This window comes from Bos grunniens, chromosome 8 (assembly GCF_055505025.1).
Source record: "Bos grunniens cultivar Pamir isolate PY7600 chromosome 8, Bosgru_T2T1.0, whole genome shotgun sequence".
Classification (NCBI taxonomy): Eukaryota; Metazoa; Chordata; class Mammalia; order Artiodactyla; family Bovidae; genus Bos; species Bos grunniens.
The window spans coordinates 75,497,753-75,513,941 of record NC_141172.1 but is presented as its reverse complement, the minus strand read 5'-3'; the positions used below and the strand labels follow the sequence as shown (position 1 = coordinate 75,513,941).

The 16,189-nt window shown below is 48.3% G+C and overlaps 2 protein-coding genes across 19 annotated transcripts in view; one reads left to right on the top strand and one right to left on the bottom strand.

Moving 5' to 3' along the window:
* DNAI1 (dynein axonemal intermediate chain 1) overlaps nt 1-8,412 on the bottom strand; it is a 92,787-nt gene extending 84,375 nt beyond the window's left edge. For all 6 annotated transcript variants that reach the window (XR_015170107.1, XM_086416642.1, XM_086416646.1 and 3 more), the window contains exon 1: nt 8,150-8,412. Coding sequence is in view for 3 of the 6 variants with exons in the window: in XM_086416642.1 (XP_086272768.1) it covers nt 8,150-8,203 (54 nt within the window). In the remaining 3 variants the exon portion in view is untranslated. The remainder of the gene's footprint in view (nt 1-8,149) is intronic.
* Nucleotides 8,413-8,641: 229 nt separating this feature from the next.
* FAM219A (family with sequence similarity 219 member A) overlaps nt 8,642-16,189 on the top strand; it is a 60,395-nt gene continuing 52,847 nt past the window's right edge. For 6 of the 13 annotated variants that reach the window (XM_086416687.1, XM_086416686.1, XM_086416680.1 and 3 more), the window contains exon 1: nt 8,642-8,995. In XM_086416687.1, coding sequence (XP_086272813.1) covers nt 8,936-8,995 — 60 coding nt within the window. In that variant the 5' untranslated portion in view covers nt 8,642-8,935. The remainder of the gene's footprint in view (nt 8,996-16,189) is intronic. The other 7 variants (XM_086416688.1, XM_086416684.1, XM_086416683.1 and 4 more) reach the window with 3 other exon arrangements.

Genomic DNA, 16,189 nt, shown 5'->3' with positions numbered 1-16,189 from the left:
ACAGAGAGAACTGGTGGAGGGATGTAGATACTGATGGAGACATTTTATGAGACAGAAGAGGCCAGAGTAGTCATGATGAGCTGAAAATACAGTAAGTAATGAGGGAGCTGAAACCGTAGAAAAGTTGACTGCTTGGGAAATGAAAACAGGGAATGAAATATAGTTGCTAAGAAAAGTAGAGAGGGGACTTCCCTGGTGGTCCAGTGGTTAAGAACCTGCTTTGCAATGCAGGGGATGTGGGTTCAATCCCTGGGCAGGGAACTAAGATCCCACATGTTTCACAGCAACTAAAGCCCATGTGCCCCAACTACGGAGACCTTGAGTGACAACGAAAGCTCCTGTGTGATACAACGAGGATTCCACATGCCTCAACTAAGACCCAGTGCAGGCAAATAAATAAATATTAAAAAGAAGAAGAAAAGTAGAGAAGCTATGAGAGACGTGGAGAAAGAAATTAGTACCAATATCTGTTTCAGAACAAAGAGGTTTCTGAGTCTAATTCTAGGCTATCTATGTATTTATAATATCTACCCACAAACCCCTAAATATACACTTTCCTCTTCACCCATCCCACCTTGTATTTGAGGTAACATAAGTGAGCCTCTATTCTTCGCCACTTACAGAGCTTAGCTAAAGGCACATGTATTGTGCCTTACAGTTTTCCAGGCTTATAAAGGGCAGAACTTGGATAGGCTCAGGCTTTCCAGGCAGAGGGAACAGAATCGTTAACAAAGATGCAGGGACCTGGATCCAAGTGTCTGTCCAGGGATTAGCAGATTTGTCTTATCCATTTGTATTCCAATTTGTTCCAAAGCAATATTTGAGGCTGAATGTATGACACAAGGAAAAAATAAGTAACTGAGAAAATGGATGTCTGATAGGAATTGGAATAGGAAAAGAAGGTTAATATCAGGAGTAGGGTCCCTAAAAAAATTAACAGAATTGGGTGCTTTGACTAAAACAAAGGAGTCATGAGTTGCTTCTTCTGCAGGCCTACAAGGAAAAGTTAGCGTTCAGAGTATTGCAGTACATACCTTTCCATCAGACTTCCAGGGTGGCGCTAGTGATAAAGAACCTCCCTGCCAATGCAGGAGAGGTAAGAGATGTGGGTTCAATCCCTGGGTTACGAAGATCCCCTGGAAGAGGGCTTGGCAACTCACTCCAGTATTCTTGCCTGGAGAATCCCACAAGAAACCTGGCAGGCTACAGTCCATAGGGTCACAAAGAGTTGGACATAACTGAAGCGACTTAGCATGTATGCACACACCTTTCCATCAGTCATTATTTACTCACCCACTAATTCATTCAGTCATTATTTATTCATCCAGTATTTATTAAGCATCTACTATGTACCAGATGCTAGGATGGCAGCTAAAGAAGAATGAAAGTTGAGTTGGTCCCACTCCAGGGGTTCTCAAATCTAGGAACTGAGCTAAATGGAAGACATAAACACACTACATAAACCAGAATCCAGAGACGCTTTAAACAGGACAAAGTATTGTGAGACACAAAGCAGTGAAACCAGTTTGATCAACAGCCGTGTTCTTTGCTCACTTCTTCCATACCACTCAGTCTCAGCAATTGGGAAAATTGAATACTCCACACCGATTTCTAGCTGGCAGAAAACAATTTCATATGGCTTGTTCACAGCTGGAGCCAGAGAACCAAAATTATTCTTCAGCATCTGCTTGCTGGCTGCAAAGCCTAGGGATAAGCACAAGACACCTCTGCTATTATTATTTGACTACCTGGCAAGTACTGAGTGCGGTAAATGAGGTGAGGGGTGGGGGATGGGGGTGGAGACCAAGCTCTGGCCTCAAATGCTCCCAGCTGTTCTGTAATCTGATAATTGTGCATGAAAAACCTCAGACCATAACTCCGAAAATAGCATGACTATAATCATAACAAAATGGAATAACCACTGGCAAAATTTATTTTCTAGTTATCACTTCCAGAAGGAATTCTGTAACACTACTAGGGAAAGCGAAGAGAAAATTCTTTCAACTTCCTGTCACTAAGCCTCTGAATTATCCTCATCTACATCCATCCCTTCCTCCTTTCTCCTTTTCTGTTACAAAGTGGTCCACCTCTTGGCCACAACTGACCCACTTCCATCTCCTCAGACACTTGGTTCTAGTCTTCATTTTATCTCTTTCATCTTCGACTTCTCTCTGTTTCTGCCAGGCAAATGCCTTACCTTAGCATTTAACATATTCAAGCCTTAACTTCATCTGAAAAAAAAGAAATCCTGTCTACATGGTCTTTATGCCTTCTTCGCTCAATTCAGTCTGCTTTTTATCTCTAAAATTGTTTCCAAGATCTTCACTGACTTCCTAATTATCAAATCCAATGCTGTGTCTAGTTCTTCTCTTCATTAGCAGATGCATCATGACTGACCACATAACCAATAAACACTCTCCTCCCCAGAAGAACATTATTCTTCCTTATTCTCTGGTCAGTTCTTATCCTACATGTTGGACCTTTGTCCAAACCTTGAATCATGGTGTTCCTTCTAGAAATCTTCCCTGATTCTCCCAGAATCAGTGTTAGGATCGCCAACCACAGGCTTCCACTGTACCCAACGCTACTTCCTCAACTGCACCCCATAGTTCATTTAACAATCATTCGTCAAGAGCTTCTAATGCAATGGCCACTGTGTTAGGAGCTGAGAATACAGCTGTGAGGAAAAACATCCACAGGCCCTGCTCTCAAGGCCTCACAGTCTAATGGGAGAGACATACACTAATAAAATAATTACACAAACAAGTGAATAATTACACCCTGGGATGCATGCTTTAGAAGAGAAGATCACGGACAATGAAACTATAAACATAGAGAAAACTTCATTCTCTTCATTAACAAGGTACAGGCCGTTAAAGTGGTTGTGGGGGCTGCTGTTTGGACCGGAGTCTTGTGAGTGAGTGCAGCGGTGAGGGAGAGAGGGCACGGAGAATGTTCCACAAAGAAGGGACAACAAAGAACCGAAATACAGCAATGACTGGGACACAGTGGTACAAGTGAAGGCTTAGACACCCAAGCAGGCCTCAGCCCATATAGGCACCTGAGGGTTTTTGTTTGTTTGTTTGTTTGTTTTACCTGACGGGTTTTTAAAAAATTGGTCCCTCTTTGGGACTTCCCTCATGGTCCAGTGGCTAAGACTCCAAGCTCCCAATGCAGGGGGCCAGGGTTCAATCCCTGGTCAAGGAACTAGATCCCACATGCTGCAATTAAGACCCAGAGCAGCAAAATAAATAATAATAATAATAAATAAGATAAACAATTGGTTCCTCTCCTAAAAGAAGTAGGAAGTCACTGAAGGGTTTTGAGTGTGGGATGACATAATCAGGTTGACAGTTCAAAAAGATCCCTTGGTATGGCACATAGAATGGATTGGAAGGGACCTGGGTGGATGAGGGGAGTACCCGTGACAAAGCCTGACAAAGCTTTTACAGCTGTCGAGGTGAGAGATGACGGTAGACAGGGCTAACGGGGTGGCTGTGAAGAGGAACAAAGTGATCTGATTCAAGAGATTTAGGAAGTAAAGGGGCAAAATCTCAGATCGAGAGCTTGAAGAAGAGATGAGGATGAGAGTGTAAGGATGTGAGGAAGCAAGGATGACACTGAGAAGGGTCACAAGAGGGAGGAGCTTACTTAGGACAAAGAGAAGTGTATCAACTTGCCTTCGATTCTGCTCACCTCCTCCTGTCCTTTCTTCTGTGGATCCCAGGCCTAGTCATCAGACTCAAAATCTCTGAATCATCTAAGACTGTCTTCTGGCCTTGCAACTCTTGCCCACTTACCCCTACCCTCATTACACCTCATCAAGATCAGTATTTCTAAAAGTATTGTCCCAGAGGGGCTTTTGAAGAGATCACACGAAGTGATCCAAAACGGCAAGACTTTTCTTTGGTTGCTACAGGGAAATGATGCAAAATTCCAGACTTTTGATTTTTTTTTTTATGGTAACTGAGTTATAAAAGAGTACTAAAACTTGTTAGTCATAAACTAAAATTAGCCTTTAACTGGAGTTCACAGAAGACTCTAATTCAGTTCTCTGCTGAGGAGTCTGGCTGCCAGGCAATGTTTGGCAACGATGCAAAATTCCTCTTGCATATACACATGCAGCCAGTTGGAATTCTCGAAATTTTCAGGAAGGACACTCTGTTATTGGGGTATTACCAGTGATGTTTTGAGCTGGTCCTGGTTTATGGTGCCTGACGTTCATGAATTTTAATTACAAATTATGATTCATGGAGCTTCATCATGATCAATTTAATATGCCATGGTTATTTGATTAACCCTCTGGAATAGAGGGGAACATGTCTCTGACCGTATTTCCTGCCACTTTCCTCCTCCCTTCCTTGCTGATCCAGAACATGTGTGAGCAAGCTCCCATCTCAGGAACTTTACACTTACTATGCCCTCTGTCAGGAATGCCTTCCCCCCAGAATATCACACAGTTAATTCCTTCACTGCCTTCAGGTCTTTCTCAAATGTCACCTCTATAAGCCACTGCTTCCCCCTCTCTCCCTCGCCAAACCACTATGTTGAAACCATAATATCCTGGTTCCCTGAACTTCCTATTCCTTTCCCTGCCTTATTTTTCTTTAGGACACCCATCATCATCTGACAAACAATATATTTTACTTATTTGTTTGTAGACAATTTATCTCCAACTAAAAGATAAGCTCCCTGAGAGCAGGGATTTGTGTTTGTTTTGTTTGTTGCTATATCACCAATGGGCTTCCCTGGTGGCTCAGTGGTAAAGAACCCGCCTGCCAATGCAGGAGACACAGGTTCAATCCCTGGGTCGGGAAGATCCCCTGAAAAAGGAACCCCCTGAAATGGCAACCCGTTCCAGTATTCTTGCCTGGGAAATCCATGCACAGAGAAGCCTGATAGACTATAGTCCATGGGGTTCCAAAAGAATCCGACACAATTTAGTGACTAAACAACAACAAATATCATCAATACCTAGAACATTACCTGGCATAGAGTAGGTGCTCAATAAATAATTGTTGAATGAGAATATTTATATCATCAGCATTTTTGTCCTCAATTTCCAACACCCAGCTCTTAAAGCATGGGTATATATATTTCAAATCTGAACCATTCACAGCCTTACTACCAAAGCAGATATAAATATAAACCCAGAAAATTGTGCTTCTACAGTCACAGTTCCTTGTTATCACTCCCCACCAGTCTCCTCATCCAAGGCTCACCCTTTTCTATCCTTCAAACTCACCCAGATCAAAATTTCCAAACAACAATTGGAAGCATTCAGAATTCATATTCCACCCATTTTCAGGATTTAATATATTCCAGGGATTGTGCTAGGTTCAGGGGAATCAACAATGAATGAGACAGACATGATCCTTGACATCAGAGTTTACAGTCTAGTGGGGATATCACTACATCCTGCCTCCAGAAAGGGACCTTAACCCTTGATAGGAGAATATGCTGGGCAAACTGAGATGTGATGTATGAACAGGAGATTAAGGAGAGATTTGGGGCAGGTTGGCTTGGGGCAGGTGGCAGAAGACAGAAAAGACTGTACCAAGCAATCAGAGGAAATAGCAGTGTCAAAGGCTTAGAGGACAACAGCGTGGATGTCATTTTCCAGGAAGTAAGGGCAGTTCAGGTGTGGTGGAACTGAGGAATCCTCACAGAGCAACGATGAGATCTGAAGCCAGGTGGGTAGCAAAGGTTAGACCTGCCAAGGCCTTCTAGGCCATACAAAGACATTGGACTTTTGGGACTTTATTCTGAGAGCAAGAGGGAGTCAATAGAAGACTTGATCACTGACACAAACAATGGAGTTTAAATTCTTCTCCGTCCCCTGACAAATCCAATCCTGACCTTCCCTCTCCACTGCAGGCCTCCAAGTCATAGCTACCTCCTTCCTGAAGCATCTCTGCTGCTCCAACCTGCATACCTCTCTTCCTTTCAACCCCAGGGATTGCATCCTCCCTTATCTTTATATGCCTTTGTTCTGTCTCCCCCACAGGCCTGAGTTTCCAGAGGACAGGGACTTCTCAAGTTTCTCTAGGTTGTCCCACACCCAATTCACAACTGACCTAGGCTATAAGCCTCATGGGGACAAAAGAGTGATGAATATAACCTAGCACAACCCAGCTCTGCTCACATTTCACACAAGTATATTTATCCTGTTCTAAAACAACCCTTCCTTCCAAAGCAGCAGCACTGATGTGTGCAAGGCCGATTGACCCACGTTTCTGTCTCCTGTTTGCTGTCACCTCTCTCCACTCTCAGTTTACCTAAAACCTCTAATATCTCCCCTAATGGACTGGAGAAACTGATTCCCAAGCTTGTTCAAACCCCTAGAAAAATCCAATCTGTAGTTGACAGAAGCAGATTAGTAATTACTTGGGGCTAGGAAGTTGGGGAGAATGGACTGGGATGAGGTACAAGGAAACTTTAGAGAGTAGAGGAAGTGTGTTATATCTTTATTGTGGTAGTGGTTCACAACTGTATAGCTTTGTAAAATCTGTCAACATATACAACTAAAATGGTCCATTTTGTTGTATGTGAACCAGTCCTCAGCAATGCCAAATTTAAAATAAACTGCATGTAAATTAAGAGTCAGTAGCCCCAAGGACAGTATGAGCTTCAAAACACAGTTCAACCCTGACATAAAACTAGGGCAAGGCCATACAGGAAAAGCAGCCTTTCCATGGTTGCAGAGATATAAGAATGGTGAACACACCTGCTATGGAAGTCCAAGTGAAAGAAGCAAAGGAGACCAGGCAAGTAATATGGAAGGGTGCGTGCTCAGTCGCTTAGACATGTCTGACTCTTTGCCGCTCCATGGACTGTAGCCTGCCAGGCTCCTCCATCCATGGAATTATCTGGGCAAGAATACTGGAACAGGTTGCCATTTCCTACTCCAGGGGATATTCCCGACCCAGCAATCAAACCTGAGTTTCCTGCATCTCCTGCATTTGCAGGCAGACTCTTTACCACTATGCCACCTGGGAAACCCAATATAGAGGAAGCCAGACCCAAATATGTAAAGTCATAAACAGCATGCACACAGATACAGTCTCCAAATCTCAAAATACCTAGGCCTGAGATATTATTTAAGAATAAATAAATAGGAGCCCTGCCTCACAAAGCAAGAAACTGCATATTAATTGTAAGATGATAATTCGTAAAGTGAAAGTGAAGTGAAAGTCGCTCAGTCCTGTCTGACTCTTTGCAACTCCATGGACTATGTATAGAGTCCATGAAATTCTCCAGGCCAGAATACTGCAGTGAGTAGCCTTTCCCTTCTCCAGGGGATCTTCCCAACCTAGGGTCAAACCCAGGTCTCCTGCATTGCAGGTGGATTCTTTACTGACTGAGCTATCAGGGAAGCCCGATAATTCGTAAAGAGTTTGGAAAAAAGTGATCCTTGAAGAACTGAGTGGCTTTGTCACAGAGAGCTCCTCAAGAAGCTGGGCCTTACTTCTCCACCCAGGGTGAGCTGGGTGAGTTAAGAAGGGTGACTCTTAGGTTTCCTGTGAGAAGAGATGACATCTGTCCAGGTGGCAACAAGGGCAGTCTGGATGGGCCAGTTTGGAGTGTGCAGTGTGTGAAAGGAGATAGGAAAAGAGCTTCTTTCCTCTTTGTCTGAGTGCTCTCTCCTCACAAGTCTCCCAACACAGAAGACCTGAAGCATACCACCCCATATAATCTGTGTCTCCTGTACAGGTCTCCTGCACTTCTGTGAGCTCCCAAAGGCCTGTGTCTCCACCTAGCCCAGCACTGGGCACTCAGCAAAGGATGGGAAAAACAAATTCTTTGGGACAAGACTGTGAGGACAATGAACATATTGGTAAGAGAGAGGGTGGGGGCTTAAGGAGGATGGGCTGGTCAGGATGGGTCATGGAGTGAGGGAATGGAATGGTGAAAGGAGGACAAGTGAAAGAGTGGTAGGAAACAGCAGTTCGGGGCAGTGTGGGAGAGGACGCTAGGATTAGAGGGAGAGAGCAGGACGGGGTCAGAGGTCACTGGGAACACAGGCCAGGAGTCAGGGAGAAAGTCAACAGGGAAAGGAAGATGAAGCGTCAGTAGCAGAGGTATGATCGGTGGTCACTGGCAGGGAAGGTCAGAGGTCATCAAGACAGAGCAGGTCGAGGTGTGTTACCTGCTTACGAGGAGGCGGTTGTTTGTGGGGCATCTTTGAAGAAGCGGGAAGCATCTCAACACTTGGAGCACCTACAAAACGCTCCTCTGCCTGAGGACAAGAAGTTTGTCCGTCCCCTCAATAATGCACAGAAAATCCAGATTCTCTTTCACTTCAATTCCCAGTCTCAGGGGTTCTTTGGGGACAGCCGACGTTGTGGGTCCTCCGCGCCCCTGCAGAAGGGAATCGTCTCCTCCCTCGACGCGGTTACCCAGCAACTAACCAGCAGCCAAGGCGCAGGCGCCTCTGATGCCCCCTCCCGGCTCGAGGGGAAGGCGGGGCTGGGCGCTCGGGGAACCACCGGCTCCATTAGGCCCCGCCCCCTCAGGCAAGACGACCGGCGGCCGCGCCACTAGAACTCCTGCATGCGGGAGGGGCTCGGTCTCCAGACACCGCCTCCTCATGAATAATGCAGGATTCAGGCGGTGTCCCGGACCCGGAAGTGGAGTTGCCGAGTCACCGCAGTGGCTGAGCTGCTGACAGGAGGCGGCGGCGGAGGAGGAGGCGAGGCAAGACCTGCGGCTTTGCCCGGCCACTGACGCTGTAGCGCTAGGCAAGCCGACCGAGCCATACCGGCCTCAGCCCGCTTGCAGATCTCCTGCCCTGCGCCTAACCCTCCATCTGCCCGACTGGTCCGGGGAGGCCTAGTCTGCACCACCCACCCGGCACCTGGGGCCGCCGCCCCGCGCGGTCCCCGTCGGCGTCCCCGGCCGCGCCCGGCCCCCGGCCCGCTCGCCCGCCGGCACCATGATGGAGGAGATCGACCGGTTCCAGGTGCCCACCGCGCACTCGGAGATGCAGCCGCTGGTGAGGGGGCGGGCGGCGGGCTGGCCAGGGCCGGGAGGGGGCGCTGCCGGAGGGGGAGGGAGGGAGTCAAGCCTTGGGGACTGTGCGGACGCCTCGGATGGGGTAGAGAGCCAAGAAAACACATCGCTGGGGGAGGGGGACTTGTAGGACGAGAAAACCGTGGGAGAACATGTGGGATGACAGCAAAGGGGCCTGTAAGGGCGGAGAGCACTGTCAGCGGAGGCAGGCCGAGGGAGCTACGCGGAGCGCCGTCGGATGGAACCGAGCAGGGGCACAGTGGTGCACAACGTTAGTGGAGGCCCATAGCGGGGAAAGGAAGGGAACTGTCACGGGGCACCGCCGGCGGCAGGCTCAGGGGGCGAGGATGGGAGGTAGGGAGGCGTTTAGACCTAGAGGCCTGTGATGCTCAGAGCGGGGGAGGGGGCCAGGAGCAGTCAGCCTGAGGGACGCGAATAGGTTTGTAGAGGAGGAGGGGCCTGCCCGACAGTTCACTGGCAATGGGTGGGAACGCGGGGCCCGGGCCGAGGACCGGTAGGGGGACGGTGTCCATGCAGGCCCCGGGAATTCGGTTCTTCTCCGGACGAGAGTGCACGCAATCTAGGCTGGGGATGCAGGAGCCGGGAAGAAGAGAGCACGGCGGCGAGATGGAGAATCCGGGGCTCAGATGAGAGAGCTCGGAACCGGCGGGAGAGGGGGCGGGGCCGCACAGGAGCCGCCTGTGCCCACCGGTTCGGAAGAGCCCGGAGCATCCTAGGCCTACGTGCTGGGAGTCCTTGCTGGGCTCCGATCCTGCCCGCGGTCCGGGAGTCAGGGAAGAATGATGTCATCGCTGCCGGCGCGGAGGGGATGGAAGGGGGAGGGCCGTGCACGGAGGCTGGCCTGGGAGAGACCATTCCCACTGGCGTCGGCTCCCGGTGTATACCTGTCTGGCTTGTACATTTGCCCGGGGAGACACGCTGAGGCCTAGAGGCGGCGTCTCTCCCACTGGTATAGGGAGAGGGAGAAGGAGGGGAGTGCCTCGGCTCTGTTCGCTTTTCCTTCTTTCCCACTTGGAGTCCGGGTGGGAGCTGGAAGGAGGCAAGGCAGGCCGATAATCTGAAGGTGTGGGTGCGGTATTCTCTGAGCTCAGCTGGAGCTGAACAGAGCTCTCCAAGTCTTGAAGCTCTGGGGTTCCTAACCCTCTCCCCTCTGTGTTAAGTGAAGGCGAGGAACAGATTCTGCCTTTGCCCCCCCCCCACCCCGCCCCCGACTCCCCTACCCCGGCCCTGGCTGACAGATGTGCTTTGTGGCATTCTGAGCAAGTAATGTGTCCATTACAGCAGCCAAGACAGACCTTGACAGGGACCCATGACCTACTCTAAGCCACACCTTTTGGAGATGGTAGAGAGAATCATTAGAGGCCACCTGGCAGGAGATGTGTCGTTTTTTCCTCCTTTCCTGATGACTTAGTTCTAGGAGCCCAAACAGAGAAGTTCTACAGAAGTGTACAATATTAAACAGGGGAAAGAGATGCTGATGGACTTTTTCCCTAGCCTGATGCCATTATTGGATTGTTTGAGGGCTAGAAAATCCTGGTAAGAAGTCTGTCCCATAAACCTGAAGAACTTCAGGTTGGGCTAAGAGAATGTTCCTTTCTGGATTATCCTTCCAGCCAACCTAGCTTGTCAAGCTAGACTGCCCTTCCAGTTCTTATCTAAGCAAAAATCAAAAGGAGGGCAGATGAAGGAGCAGAGGAAGAGATCTAAGGCATCAGAAGAGAGCAATGAATTGGTTCTTGCCTCCTATCTGGGGTTCCTAAGATGGGAGGCAATAGCTGTTATCCAGGAAGCGGGGAGAAGGAAGGGGTCCCCAGGCTCCCCAGTTGTCCCTGATGCCTCTGTTATTGAATGAAGTTATCAACGATGGTTTGTTTGAGTGAGTAGTGGCCTCAAAAGACTTCTGAACTACTTCTGGTCTTTGTGGCTCCAGAGTAGAAGTGCTTCTGGCAAGGAGGCAGTTATCAGAAAAGCTCTGACTGACTTCAGACTCTTTTCTTTAAGGCTAAAGGAGCACTTCTCCGCAAGAGGATACTTTGTTGAGGCTGAATCTTATGGAAACAGCAATATAGTCATCCCCCATTTAGGGGTCATAGCCATTGCCCTGCATGTCTCTACCTCCCCATCTCTGTTCCCACGTCAAAGTTGAGGATTCCTAGAACTCCTTGAGCTTCCCAGGTGGCACTAGTGGTATAGAACCTGTCTGCCAATCCAGACGTGGGTTTGATCCCTGGAGAAGGGCATGGCAACCCACTTCAGTGTTCTTACCTGAAGAACCTCCATGAACAGAGGAGCCTGATGGGCTACAGTCCATGCGGTTGCAAAGAGTCAGACACAACTGAAGCGACTTAGCACGCATGCACACACTCACAGAACTCCTTAAGTGCTCTTTGTGCTATTGAGACCAATAGAATCTTGTGTGGAGTTTCCCCAAGAGTCTTCATTTCAGGGCGTAAGGAATCAAGGTGGCATACTGCAGAAGAGCAGAGCAGAGTAGCTCTTTAGGGGTGTTTGGGTAGACCATGAAAACCAGGGTCTAAGACTCAGCTGTGACCTAGTTCATTTTTTGCCATTATTTATTGAGACCTCTAGGAAATCTGTCTTGTCTGGACTCAGTTTTCCTATTTATGAAGTGAAGACAAACTATTTCTTTGAATAATACTTCCTTGTTCTTCCAAAGAATATCATAGTGTCCTGATGTCATTGTTCCAGCAAATTTATTCACCAAATACTTGGTGAGCACCAGCTCTATTCCAGGTACTGCGCTAGGTACTAGGGACACAGTGGTTAGCAATACAGAATATAGCCCTGACTTCTGGAGTTCACAGTTCCACAGAAGTTACTGTTCATGCTCACCCCCGTCAGGGTGAGGCCCTCTGAAGGCAGAGTGGGGGCTCTCTCCTTAAATCCTGAGGGAAACAGGGCAATACTGGTGTCAGTATCATTGCCCCTTCAGGACCAAGCTGTACTTACTGATAGTAGCCTGTCACATAGGGTTGATCAACAAATAACCCTATCCCACCCTAGAGTGGCTGGAAGAATCCAGGGGCCATTCCTTACTTGGAAAGATGAACTCTAGATGGAAAACATCTTTTTTAGTTTACTTGAAAGAGAAAATTTCACTTGAATAGGAGACCTAGGGGAGTGGCAAGAGCTGGGAGAAAAAGCACAGCCCGCAGATCTGGATGTTTCCAAGGTGCTAATTTAAGCATTTGTTCTCTGTGGGAGGAAGAGGAAGAGGTCCCTGTTCTGTTGTTGGTGCTGCTGTTGCCACAGCTGCAGGAGCCTCCTGTCCCGGGTGGGAATTTGCCTGAAGGGAGTCCCCTCCCTCCTTTCCTCATCACACCAGTTGTTTAATTGGCATGGCTGGGTCTCTGCAGCTGAACCAGGGCTGGGCCCAGCCCTGAGAGCTCTGCAAGCTCTCTTTCTGTCTCTTTATGAAAGGAAGGAGAGCTCCTCTTGGAGACTTAGTCCCTGGGTTCCTCTCCTGCTATGTCTATCTCCTAGATACTCCTGAGTGTTTCTGAGTACAGTTTTTCCCCAAGAAACTGACAGGGACAGGCACACCCTGTATGTCAGTTCTGTGGCCAAGCCACACGCTGCAGTGATCTAGAGAGGCCCCCAGCTATCCACAGTTCACTGTTGAGCAGGTGGGTTGAATTTTGGCTATTGTTTGTATCAGCAGCAGGGATAGGCTCTCTGGCCCTATTGTCTGTCTGCTGGGCTGGTTGGTACAGCCTCACAGTTTATATGTCTTCTCTTTGACTGTAATTGGAAAGGAAGAGATTTAGTGCAAAAAAAAAAAAAAAAAGGGGGCGGGGTGGCATATGACACCAGGTGGGGTCTCTGTGCACTTGAGAGAAATATTAGTCTAGCCTCATTGAAACCCAGGTTATCCATGAACACATTTGTTTAGTTCATGAGCATATGCTCAGTTCCAGGTACTTTACAGATAAAGACAAGTAAGATCTCTCTAGCAGGTGCCCAGGAGAAGGCTGGGCTCAAATGGCTACAGGAAGGTTTTAGCTACTTGTTAGGAAAGGGTGGAGATCAATGGAGGGCATTCCTGGGAAAGAGGGATACCTCCCAGGGGGAATGCTGAGGTTCTGACCCTTTGACCACATGAGATTGGAAAAGAGTTTCAAACTCCTCCTGACTCCTGGCACTCAGGGGTGGGGATAGTCAGGACATTAATTTAATGGGTGGGCCACAGCAGCTCCTGAAAGTGGCAGAGGGAACATTGTAAAGCTAGCAAGAAGCCACTATGGAAAATCGACATACATATATTCTGTGGTTGGAGCACCTTAAGTCACCTCCTTATATCCATAGGAAGATGACTCTTCACTTTAAGGGTGGATTCTCCTGGTGGTCCATGTAGCTCATGACCCAGTACATTTCTCAGTCTCTGAAAGAGGCATACCCTTCTCTCTCTTCCTATATTGCTAAGTGAGGATCAGGTTTGCTCAGACCTCCAGCTCCTCCCTTATTGCTCATCTCCTCAGTCAACAAACACTGCTGCTGCTGCTGCTAAGTTGCTTCAGTCGTGTCTGACTCGGTGCAGCCCCATAGACGGAAGCCCACAAGGCTCCCCTATCCCTGGGATTCTCCAGGCAAGAACACTAGAGTGGGTTGCCATTTCCTTCTCCAATGCATGAAAATGAAAAGTGAAAGTGAAGACACTCAGTCGTGTCCCACTCTTAGCGACCCCATGAACTGCAGCCTACCAGGCTCCTCCATCCATGGGATTTTCCAGGCAAGAGTACTGGAGTGGGTTGCCATTGCCTTCTCTGCAACAAACACTAACAACCTGCTTTCTGCTAAATGTTGTGCTGGGCTCAGTAGCACACCCTTTTGCTCCAGAGATGGATATACACAGTCAAGACGGATCGAGGCACTCGGGGTAATGAGCCCTGTAAGAAGTAAGAACCAGGTCCACCAAGGCCTCTCGTCTAGTGGTCAGAGAAGGCTTCACAGAGGAGACATTGTTGAATGGGCTCTTAGAAGAGGACAAGAAACTTGTCAATGTTGGCATATTTGTCAATATGAGGAGGTAAGGACAAGAGTTCCAGGTAAAGAGCATAAAGGAAGGATCAAAAGGATGCATTTGAATAATTGAAGGCTTATAGTTAAGGAAATAACATGACCAAATTTGAATTTAGGACTGTCACTCCAGCAGTGGTTGAGAGACTGGAAAAGGTGATATTGGAGGTTGGGAAACTAATCTGAAGGTGGGTACAATAATAATCTGGGCTTCCCTGGTGGCTCAGACAGTAAAGAATCTACCTGCAATGCAGGAGATCGAGGTTCAATCCCTGGATTGGGAGGATCCCCTGGAGAAGGGAATGGCTACCCACTCCAGTATTCTCACCTGGATAATTCCATGGACAGAGGAGCCTGGTGGGCTGCAGTCCATGGGGTTGCAAAGAGTCAGATACAACTGAGTGACTAACACACACAATAATAATCTAGGCAAGAAATGATTAATGCCTGCACTAAAGCAGGAGAGGAAGGAACATATATACAGATACAGTACCTATTTGTAGGTAGCGTGGAGAGGTGGCGAGTCAAGGATGACTCCCAAGTTTCTGGCATGGATATCTGGATGGCAAAGAGGTACCATCACCGCCCAGGGAGATTTGAAGGGTCTGTGTACCTCTTGGCTTCAGGAACTGCTTGTATGGGGGAAGACTGCTTTGTTTTTCCCTCTGCTTTGCTGCTGAAGCTGCAATCTTGGGGTGATGGGGGGACCCAGGAGTCCTGAAAATCTGAAGAGCAGAGTGACACTGGCCCCACAGCCTCAAAAGGATATGGAGAAATGCACTCATCTGCCAGTGAATGCTTTCCCTCTGTAACCTGCTTTGATAGATCCAAGTGAATTGGTGGCAGTGGGGAGCCATGGTAGATTTTTTTCTTCCCAGCAGCACTTTGATAAAGGAAAAATAAAATTCTCTGTTGGTTGTGAGAGTGTTTGATGTTGCAGTTTCTGGCCTTGCCTTGCCTTCTACCATCATTCTGGTCAAACCTCTGGTTTTCTGACTGATTGGTTCACTGATTTCTTCTAGAATAGTTGTATGAGTTATTGCTTCACTTGCAAGAGTCAAAATGGAAAGGAACATATATACAGATGTTCCTTGGCTGTCATAACCTTCCTTCTCTGAGACCAGCCTGGAAAGCTGTGCCTGGTTGTAGGAGCAGCGCCCAGGCTGCTGTCTTCCAGGCAGGGTAGCAGGCTTCTGGGTTCAGATCAGTCCAGGGTGAGCTGGCTTCTCAAAACACCCTACTGTAGCCTCTGCAGATGGGCATGTGGCACCAGGAGGTTACCTGGCTCCATGGTGGCTGGGAGACAAGCTGAGTCATTTCCAACCCCCAGCTGCCTGCTGCCATCAACTGACTATGGCTCAGAGTGAGCAGAGCCTCACTTGAACATGATCAGCTTCAGGGACACTCCACCCTCTTTGAGAGGCCAGATGGAGCCTTTTGTCTGGAAAGGGGACATGGGAGACTCAGCTGCCTCTTCTTTTTTAAAATATTTATTTTTTTAGGCTGTGCTGGGTCTTTAGATGCAGCACATGGGATCTTTAGTTATGGCGTGGGAACTCTTAGTTGTGGTATGTGGGATCTAGATCCCTGACCAAGGGTAGAACCTGGGATCCCTGCATTGGGAGCACAGAGTCTCAGCCACTGGACCACAGGGAAGTCCTGAGACTCAGCATCTTGGCTTAGCTGCTTCCTGTCTTCCAGCAGAACCCAGAAGAACTGGTGCAGGAAGCCCCAGAGGAGGCAGGAAACAGAGAATCAGGCTTAGGGCTAATACCCAGAGGTGCAGGTTGAAGGAAGCAAGAGGCGTGGCTCAGCAGACTCTCAAGTCATTGTTTCCTAAGGAGACTCTGGTGGGAATCTGGCCGTCTGGGCGGGAGAAAGGAAGGAAGGAAGGAGGCAGAGCTGGGAGCAGCTCTGGATCTGGCTTGGTTTTGCAGTTCAGAAACTGGCACATGACCCAGAGGCCTCACCCTGGAGCAGCAGAGTGAGCTCCTGGCTTTAGGGAGGGACTCTGGAGTCGGGAAGTTGTCTAGGAAGAAGGTCCAGAGGGTCTGGCCTGAGGAATGGGTAGGTGGGGGCCATAGAAGATCCCTCTACACTTTACATTCTTAGGAACCAG